Source organism: Mercenaria mercenaria, chromosome 11, assembly GCF_021730395.1.
Source record: "Mercenaria mercenaria strain notata chromosome 11, MADL_Memer_1, whole genome shotgun sequence".
In the NCBI taxonomy this organism is placed as follows: Eukaryota; Metazoa; Mollusca; class Bivalvia; order Venerida; family Veneridae; genus Mercenaria; species Mercenaria mercenaria.
The window spans coordinates 74,612,616-74,622,705 of NC_069371.1; the positions used below are offsets into that span (position 1 = coordinate 74,612,616).

General features: G+C 34.2%; 1 protein-coding gene across 1 annotated transcript; it reads right to left on the reverse strand.

Moving 5' to 3' along the window:
* Window positions 1-259: 259 nt before the first annotated feature.
* Window positions 260-3,448, reverse strand: LOC128546932 (uncharacterized). The gene is made up of 4 exons (XM_053518345.1): window positions 3,293-3,448; window positions 2,526-2,945; window positions 1,802-1,975; window positions 260-1,206 (listed from the first exon to the last, which is right to left on the reverse strand). Exons 2-4 carry the CDS (start codon window positions 2,881-2,883, stop codon window positions 986-988), a joined length of 753 nt encoding a protein of 250 aa, XP_053374320.1. The 5' UTR covers window positions 2,884-2,945; window positions 3,293-3,448; the 3' UTR covers window positions 260-985.
* Window positions 3,449-10,090: the final 6,642 nt, after the last annotated feature.

The window sequence follows — 10,090 nt, forward strand, 5'->3', positions numbered from 1 at the left end:
CGCTATATCTTATATGAGGGTAGGATAAATGACACTATAGGTGTGCAATTATGACAAGAAGGCACAACCAAGCCGTATGTTATCTTAGTAATGATATTTATAAAACTGAACAAGGAAACATGTGGGCCGAAATATTAAGGCATCGTAATCTGAAAATTCTCAGTACTGATGTATACTCAATGTGACCTATCTATATATTATTCTATGGATAAAATACAAATCATTCTTAATTATTTTGCCAAAGCGAACTGATATAATCTGTTAAACACATTAACATAACACATAAAAGCTGAATAAGATCTATATTGTTTAAGTCAGCAGATATAATTTTACAAAAAAGACCCCAATTCTCAACCGTTACAAAGAGTCAACTTGACCACCTGGCCATCATTAATCTCACAAACTGTAAGATTATCAAATAAGTTCCCCATGTAGAATGATCCATTTTGAGTCACAAAATATCTTCTTCATCGTCCACGCATAGAAAATCAATGAATATTTACGCCATTTACCTCTGCTTCATGCGAACATTAACATCAGAAGAAATTTGATAAAACAAGGCCAACTGAGTAAAATGACTGTGTTCATGTACGTTTTTGGTGCGTGGCATTCCCTGTTTGATATTTTTCTTTGTTTTTTTTTTACATATCCATAACACGGTTGACTAATGGGGATTAGTCAGGTGTAGCTCTACATGGTGTACTTTCTAAATGCATAGTAAAGGCACCTGTCCATACATGACAATTTATATGGCACAAGATGTAGTTTACAGAAATGAATGTATGAAAATTACACTGTAGTTAACAAAATGTAAACTAAGTAACAAAAGCTATTATTTCAATGATTACACCATTTAAAAGACAACTAAGCGTTCTCACGTAAGATTGTACATAAATGTTCTCTATGTCCCAACAGTGCGCTAACTTTTCTATGCAGCAATTATATAATTATATAGTTTACACGTGGTCTTTTCACCAGAACAATGTCAAATGTTCGTAGAAGCTTGTACTAAAGGCTCATCCGAACTGGTATAAAGACAAATGTCACAACTAGGAAATGGTAGGCATAACAGATGAAGAAGTATGGACGCTGCAACCAATGCCATTATCGCCCCACCAAATCCAGCAAACACTATGCCAGAGAAAAACGATACGAAGGACGATCTTTCCCTGCTGAACATACCAACTGGCACAAAGATTAAGACGGCTGAAAAAGGAATGTTTATGTATGTACACAACTTGTTTTACTGCTCTACATTGGAATAAAATCTATTTTCACTCTGTTTAAAAAACTTTAATACAAATAATAAACTGATGAGAGACAAACCTCCGTTTAAAACATTTCCATTATACGTAAACACTTCTCCGCCTTAGTACTGTTATGTATTATACAAATGAACGTAAAGTCAATGCCTAAGCACTGCTCTGAATTACATATAACATATTCTAGTCAGTGCAACAGCATAGTTCTTATATTTGTGTTCTCGAAAAAGATTCTATGGTTGTTCAATACAACTGTCTTTACAAATACAACTGCTTTCTACTTTTTGGAAGAACAGTAACGAGAACAAGATAGATCTTAATCAAGAAATCTTATATACTAACTTCAGTCCGACGTTCGCTGTCATGTTTAACATATTACACTTGTAGTTCATATTACATAATGACCCTTGTATTTTTTGTTTATATTCTGCCATTGAAAATTACAACTTTTTGAAAATTTTAAAGCTATGTGCAGTTTTTATTCTACTGGTCATACTGCGTTAATAAAAATAAGTACAACTCAATAATAAGTAACGTACCTGATAAAGCCGCTAAAATGAAAAGAAAGACCCACTTCCTTATGATTAAATCAACGCATTTGTCTCTCGCAACATTCCTACGAAACTTGTACCATCCGCACAATGTAACAAAGGACAATATCATTCCAACACAGTACAACACCTCTGCTTGGGCGAAGTCCATGTAACCAAGAGCTAAACAAAACAAAAACAAAATCCATGTAATGGAGAACTAAACGAAACAAAAACAAAATCCATGTAATGGAGAGCTAAACAAAACAAAAATAAAATCCATGTAATTGAGAGCTATTTAAACGAAACAAAAACATAATCATTTCATTGTGACAATACTTAGACAAATAAGGCAAGAACGGCTCTACACGAACATGGCTCTGCCTATACAATGAACATGATAGAAGTGTAGAGACTGGTTTGTAACCTTATCAAACAAAACTGTTTCATTCTCGAACCTTAATGTATGGCAATTAGGCTTATACTCTATTTTTACACCATTCGCTGATATAGCGAACTGTTTAAGAGAATTTGATATATGTCTTTAAATTGGTTTTAGGCTATCATATATGCAGTGACAATTTGTAATACTCCCTTAACCATACAAAAAGGGTCAGAAAAGAATGATGTGTATCCATAGTTTCGTCCTTTATTCCAGACTTTTGAGTCACTCCTAAGATTAAGTATATCAAGAGAATGATTTCATAATAGGCAAACTGAAATTTTAACTTACCAGTGTGTATATCGGTGCCAACTGGCATTGCCTCTATCAAACGATAGGACAGCGTTTCACATGGTCTTAGTTTATCGATCCGATAAATTTCCCTATCATTCAAGGATATGGTGTCGCACTTAGTGATGTGCCATAGGGAATAGTCATTATTGTCAACCGTTAGCCAGCCAGGGGCAAAACATCCGATAGTCAACGAAAACAAAGCAACAATATTTGCCCAGAATAAAAAGCCAGCCATACGAATGGCGCCGTTTTGTAGTTTCCATCTTTGCTTATTTGATTTGTCCGTTGTATTGTCAGTTTCACCTGTAAACGTCTGTCCAGGTGGACTTTCAATTTCAGTTAAAGATGTCTCCATCTGCACGACAAATGCCTTCTTACTGTTCGCTGTATTGCAACTAGTCCAATCGATCCATCTTTCTGAAAAAGTACACGTGTTCATGTAAAAGCAAAAGCAAAAATGGTAACCAAAATATTTAAAATGACCTAAGATGTTGCCTGAAACGAGCCTCAAAATGAAAATAGAAATACACCAACATGATTAGGACCAGGCCGATTCAAAATTTTGGTGTATTTCGTTTTAGATATATCACGACAGGCGAATCAATGTGCTGGTCAAAGAAATATATAAAGTTAAAGTACGATTCGTGATGTTTATTGTGTGAGAGCGGCTGGCAGTTTTGCAAAATTGAAACCGGTTTCAACTAATAATCAAATCGGATCCGATTAACCGAGTAATATGTAGTTACTACAGTAATTCACAGTACACTGTATACACTGAAAGACCGGTGGTGACTTCCGACTTCTGACTTCTTACTTCCGACTTCTGACTTCTGACATCTGACTTCCGACTTCCTACTTCCGATTTCTGACTTCTGACTTCCGACTTTGACTTCTGACATCTGACTTCTGACTTCCAACTCCCGACTTTTGATTTCCGACTTCGCACTTCAGACTTTTCATACTATAAGCATACGGAAGTACTAAACCTTTGGAAAATGCATTCGAATTCTAAGAAGAGATGTCCGTAAGACAGCCAATGATCGACTAATCGAATTGTTGTCTCAGAAGCAGTATATATAAGTAATAGCTATATGTACTTGCACGCAAAACCATAACCAGGAAGTCCAAAAAGGGGGCATAATTTGGTCAAAATGCAAGTCAGACTTGGGTTATGGGACTTAGTGCTATCACATAATTTCATAACCCCAAAGATACATGTGAAGTTTCAATTCAATATCTGCATTAGTTTTTGAGATAGTAACTTGCACGTAAAACTTTAACCAGAATTCCAGAAGTCCAAAAGGGGGCATAATTTGGCCAAAAATGAATGTCAGAGGTATGGATCTTGACACAGTGAGGTTTGTAATTGACTTTTAAAGAAAAATTAAGTTTCAAAGCTATATGCCTTTAAATGATAGCCATAATGTACTTGCATGCAAAACTTTAACCACGCCGACGCTAAGGGGAGTAGAATAGCTAGACTATTTTTTGAATAGTCGAGCGAGCTAAAAAGCAATTTTCAAAGCAATATGCCTTTAAAAAATAATTAATGTACATACACGCAAACCTTTAATTAGTATTTTCTAAGTCCAAAAGGGGGCATAATTTGGCAAAGGTGCAAGTCAGAGTTATGGGACTTGATGCTAAACCGAAAACACATGTGCAATTTCAATTCAATATCTGCATTAATTAGATTATGAGATATTATTCCTACTGTACACAATCATGGAAGCATACTTCCGACTTCTGACTTCCGACTTCTAACTTCCGACTTCCAACTTCTGAGTTCTGACTTCCGAGTTCCGAGTTCCGACTTCTGACTTCCGTATGCTTTTATTATGAAAAGTCTGAAGTGCGAAGTCGGAAGTCAGAACTCGGAAGTCGGAACTCGAAAGTCACCACCGGGCTTTCGTAATAAATAGCATAAAAATCACTGCTGTAACAATATATCTAGCACATACACAATATTATAATTAAGTAAAAATAAAATAGCCTTAAATAAGTAGTCTAAAATATTCTAGTACAAAATGTAGCATATTTTTATTCTAAATATAGAAACCTTTCTAATCCGAAAACCCCTCTAACCCGAACTTTTTTTTCTTGTCCAAGCATGTTCGGATTAGAAAGGTTTCTATAATTACAATCTTTCGAAAGCATACTATGGACAATGCAAACAATTACACACATTTTTTGTGTTCAAAACCTTGTTTTCAAACATTCTTTTGTAGTCAAATACAGATTCAATCTACCAAGACTAAGTCAGAGGAATACTTAAGTACATATTAATCTGCAAAAAGTGCATCGAACGAAACAAATGTAATAAATGAAACTCAAAAAAAAAAACAAAAAACAACAACAACAAAAAAAACAACAGAAACACACACACACACACACACCCCAAACACACACCCCAAAAAATTGGTAAATTTTTTTTCGTTTGGAAAAGGGAACATTTTTTTAGTTTCAAATATTCTGATTCGAGAAAAAAAAAAAGAAAAATAAAAGCCAAAAAATGCTGAAATCTCAGTAAAATCTTCGATAGGCCCAAAATCAGAAAAAAGATATCATAAACCCAAAAATTTACGAAAATTTATGAATTTTGTTTTTTTCAAAAGGCTTTTAGATTTTCTATTTTGGGGGGGGGGGGCGGGGAAAAATTTAAAATAAATCAATTTTTCCGACTTAAACCCAAAAGTAAAGACCCGAAAAAGAACTTTTAAATCGCTTTTTTGTTTTGGGAGGGGTTTATAACATGAATTTAAAGTAAGTGCTAAATTAAGAAAAAAAGAACTGGCCAAAAATTTTGGGAAAAAGCTTCGGGAAAAAAGATTTTTCAACTTTCAACAAGAAAATAAAAGGGCACAAAAAATTTAAAAGAAGCCCACTTTTTCTGAAAACAAACTGGTTTTTCCCTTCTTTAAAAAAAGGGCGTTTTAAATCCATTTTAAAAAAATTTAATGAGGGAAAAAAAAAAAACATGGGTGGGCTCACCCATTTTGGGTCCCCACCGAACGGAAAAGAACCAGCACGAAAGTGCCCAAAAAAAGTCCCAAACACCGTCAAAACTTCAAAAAGCTTGTAGGTCAAATAGCATTTATTTAAAATGCAGTCACCCAAAAACTTTTTTTTGGTTTTAAAGTAAAAACAATTTTGGGCCAAAACAAGAAGGGTTTTCAGATTTCGCATTTTTTATTTCTAAAAGAAGAGTAAAAATAAGGAAAGCAAAAAAAAAACCAGACGTTACATTTTTCCCTTTTACAGTTTATACAAATACAAATAAAAAATTTTTTAATTGGAACAAAAATGTACGTAGAACATTTGGTTTTCCAGGGGGGGTTTTATGGGGAAAAAACATTTAAATTTTTAGCCTTACTCTTTTGGGTTAAAAGGGATGACTTTTTTTAAATATCTGAAAAATTTTTATAGTAAAGGGGAAACAGTGCAGTAAGTTATCACGCTGCCCCGAAACGTCCTATTATCGGGAAAAGGGCAAAAAAAATTTTTCATACCATTACAAATTTGAAATTAAAATATAAATAGAGAACGATAACGCGAACTTTAAACGGAAAACGATTATTTTCTTTATTGGTAGTTTCGGGGTTTTATTAAAGATAAATCAGGGTTTTTTTTATAGCAAATTGATACTGTTACGAGTGGAAAAACTTTTTCTGCCCACGGAAAAGGGTTTTCCATTTCCCGTTTCCCCCCTTTTTCAATATAACATAAAACCTGGAAAAAACTGAAACTTTATTTTTAAAAAATACCCGAGGGAGAGTAGTACGAACACATTAAAGAACAAAAATGGGAAAAATTAATTTAGCTTGTAAAAAGTGCTATAGATATGTAAATTGTGGAATCTTAAGAGAATAACCTAACAAAATCATTGAAGGTTCAAATAAACATGCAGTAAAAAAAATCACTAGGGAAATAAAAAAAATTGCGTATAGTTCCCTGAATTTTTGACAAAGTTGTATATTTTTTTTTTTCTAAAGGGAAATTTTTAGTTACTGGTACATCCACACAGCAAAAAACTGAAAAAGGTATAGAACGAAACGTAAATATAAAAAAAACCGAAGGGTTTAAAACTGGGTTAAAAGTGTGTAAAATTTAAACCCTGATTAAAGGGAAAAGGAATTTTTTAAAGTTTTTGGGAAAAACAGGTTTTAAATTTGGGAAACCTTTTTAGTGATTTTTAAATGATCAGCCCAGATAGCTTTTTGGAAAGTAGGGGGAAAAAGATCGATATTTGAATAAAATGGGAAATGCATTTTTAAATTTTTTGGGTTGGAATATGGCGATTTTTACTGATGTGTTTTTTTTTTTTTTTTAAAAAACCATGCGCGGATCCATAAAATTTTAAGGAGGGGGGGTTTTGTGTGTTTTTCTGGCACAATTAAAAAAATTTTTGAGTGATTTTTGTAGGTGTTACCTTTTTTAGAAGTACGGGGTTGTGAATGAAGTTTTTTTTGGAATGGGCCCTAAAATAAAAAAAGTGCCGACCACCTAAAAGGGGACCCGGGGCTTCCCAACCCAACCTCGAATAAAAATGAAATTCAGCACTTGGGTTTTCCTGCATTCGGGGGCTTTTTAAGGAGCATTTAAGAAAAACCCTTCCCAAAAATTTTATGTACAATATCCCCCTTATTTTAACTTTTTAAAGAGCTCCCCCAATCAAGACGATGTGCAAAAAACCCATGCGTCACCCGGGGGCAAAAAAAAAAATTTAAATTTAAAAATTTCCCGGTTTCTTAAAGAAGATAAAAAGGCCCTTTAATTTCGATTCCCAAATTTAACATAAATAGAACCCCCACGTCAGGGAAAGTAGCAGAACACAAACAGTTTAAAAGTCCCCCTAAAATTTTCCTCCATTACTTTATGTTTTCCCCAGGGGGTTCGGACCCCTGGAACCCTCCCCAATATTTCCGCGCATGAAACACAATATATATATACTCCCTCAATAGTAGTAGAAAGGCTCCCGTCCCTATTTTTTGTTTTTCTTTTCGAATTATAATTTTTTATTCTTTAAACGGGAAAAACCCCGGCAGGTTTTTTCCCTACATTGATATTTTTTTTCCCCCCATTAGGGGTTTAAAAATTTTATAAAAAATTTTTTGCATTATTTATATAAAAATAGCCATGCAGCCAGGGAGCCAGACTATATTAGCTATTTTATGTGCAGGTTGAAATGAGACAATGTTTAAATTTGTTTAGTCAATACATGTGTAGGTACGCATAAATCGCGAAAAGCATTTTTTTGGCAAAAAGTTAAAAATAAAATACAACACTTTAAATAGCAAAAAGCTCAACATTTTTTTACTTTGAATACTGACACTTTTTTTTTGTTTTTTTTTTTTCATATCGTAAAAAAATGAAAATAGATCATAAATACCGGAATATGACCCTTTGATGTTGGGAATATTATGAAGTTTTTAAATTTGTTTTCAAAAATGAAAAAATATTCCACTTTTTTTTCCACAAAAAAATGAACCCCAAGGGGGCCATGAAAAAACCAAAATAGTGGGTTTTGCGCCCAAAGCATGGATCCAACCACCTGCCCATCCGCGCATTCGGGGCCGGGGGATCCTGCTGTTCGCAAACAGTTTCTCAATTTCCAATAGGCTTTAAAAAGCGAACTTTCGGGATCCGACCCGAGGCCCCGGATGCGCAGGCTGGCCTGGACCCATGCGGTGCAAACCCACTATGTTTGGTTTTTTCTCATGACAGGGCCCCCCAATTTTATTAGGATTTTTACTACCAAAAACGGTTTGCAAATAAAAACTCTTCTCAATTTAAAGATCGATTGGCTTTTACACATGTCTAAAAAAAAAAATTTGGGGATAAAAGGGGCCTACAAATATTGCCCCCAAAGAAATAAAAGTTTAATAAGAAAGGGTTTGGGATTTCTCGAACCCCACCAAAAGCACCCCCAACACGGGCCCCCAGAGCCTTTGCATTGCAAAGTAGCCCCAAAACAAAAAGAACCCTAAAAACGGAAAAATTACAGCCCGGGGGTTTGCTTAAACACCCAAAAAAGTAATTTTAATATTTTTTCCCCAAAATATAGATAAAGGGGAAAAGGGTAGGGGGGGGGGAGGGGGGGGGGGGAAAAAGGGGGTAAAAAAGGGGATAGGGGAGGGGTCGGAGGGGAAAGAAACAAAAAGGGGTTTTTATTCAAAAGGGGAAATGCAACTTTCCTTTTAAATCACGGGTTACATACATTGCACGTCCCTGTTTATAATTTTAAAAAATGCGGAAAAACCCCAAAAAAATACCCTCAATATTAAAAATTTAATGTATTAATTACTGATTTTGGTATAGTAAAGGTTGAGAATTTATATTTTAATTTAAAAAAGTAGTTTCCCATTATCATTCTTTTTTTAAAGGGGGCCCTGGACTCAATTTTTTGGGCAAAAAAAATTTTTTCTTTAAAAGTGGTTTTTAAAACATGGGGTTCTTTTTTTTAAAAAACTTTTTTTGGAAAGTCCCCGATAAAATTGTCTGAAAACACTCAAAAATCCCATCAACAAAAAAAAAATTTCCCTGCCCTTTCTTTGCATATAAAAGGGGGTGGAAATAAAAAAATTTAATTTTTTAATTTGGAAAAACCATTCAGTACAATACCAAACTCTGTAAAAAAGAAATAAAATTTCCCTAAATGAGTGTGCCATGAAAAAAATCAACAAAATGGCTTTCCCCGACCGCATGGATTAGACCACCCCTGGCATCCCGCCAGTCTGGCCCAGGACCAGCTGTTTCGCGGGACATTTTCCCTTTTAATTGCTAAGGTTTTAAAAAAGGGGAAATAGTATGGTTTTTTGCCCAAGATGCCGCGGGATGCCCCAGGTTTGGTCTGGATCCATCCCGGGTCGAAAACCCACTATTTTGGTTTTCTCTGATGGGGGGCTCAAAAAACAAAATTTATAAGGAAAAAATTTTTCACTTGAAATTTTTAATTCAGCTGTTTTTTTATAATGCAAAGCCTGAAATCTGGGGGGGGAAAAGACAAATTTTTTAAAAAAAAAGTTATTCCAACTATTTTTTCCCCCCCCCAGAAAAATTACAAAAAAATTTTATTGTCGCTGTTTTTTGAAAATTTTTTTTTGGGGGGGGGGGGTCACTTTTGTATAAAAACCTTTTAAATTTGTGCATATTTCAGTCATTGCGGGCCCTTTACCTCGGGGAAAATCTCAAAAATAAAAAAATAAACTCCCCTTTTCCCACTTTAAAACATAAAATAGAAAAATTTTAAAAAAAAAAACACGAAAAAATAAAACAAATTTTTTAAAAATTATCAGTTATGGCTACTACCTATCGATTTGGGGCAACAAAAATTGGTTGGGAAAAAATCCAAAATTTTTAAACATTAGGGGGTATTGATATATTAGAAAAATAATCACAACCAAACAAATTCTCGTTATAAACCACACAGCACGTTTCTGCGTTTTCGATTTCAAAATTTTCTTCTTTTCCTAATCTACAATCTCCTCTATTTATACTATATATATATATATATCAATATCCCTTTTTCCTTATAAAATTTTTTACACACAAAAATATTTTCC

Excerpts from the sequence above, each read along its gene's own strand:
- LOC128546932 (XM_053518345.1), bottom strand. The coding sequence starts at position 2,883 with ATGGAGACATCTTTAACTGAAATTGAAAGTCCACCTGGACAGACGTTT. Across the intron at positions 1,976-2,525 it reads TGGCACCGATATACACACTG|CTCTTGGTTACATGGACTTC; the intron begins GTAAGTTAAAAT and ends TGTTTTGTTTAG. Across the intron at positions 1,207-1,801 it reads CATTTTAGCGGCTTTATCAG|CCGTCTTAATCTTTGTGCCA; the intron begins GTACGTTACTTA and ends TTCCTTTTTCAG.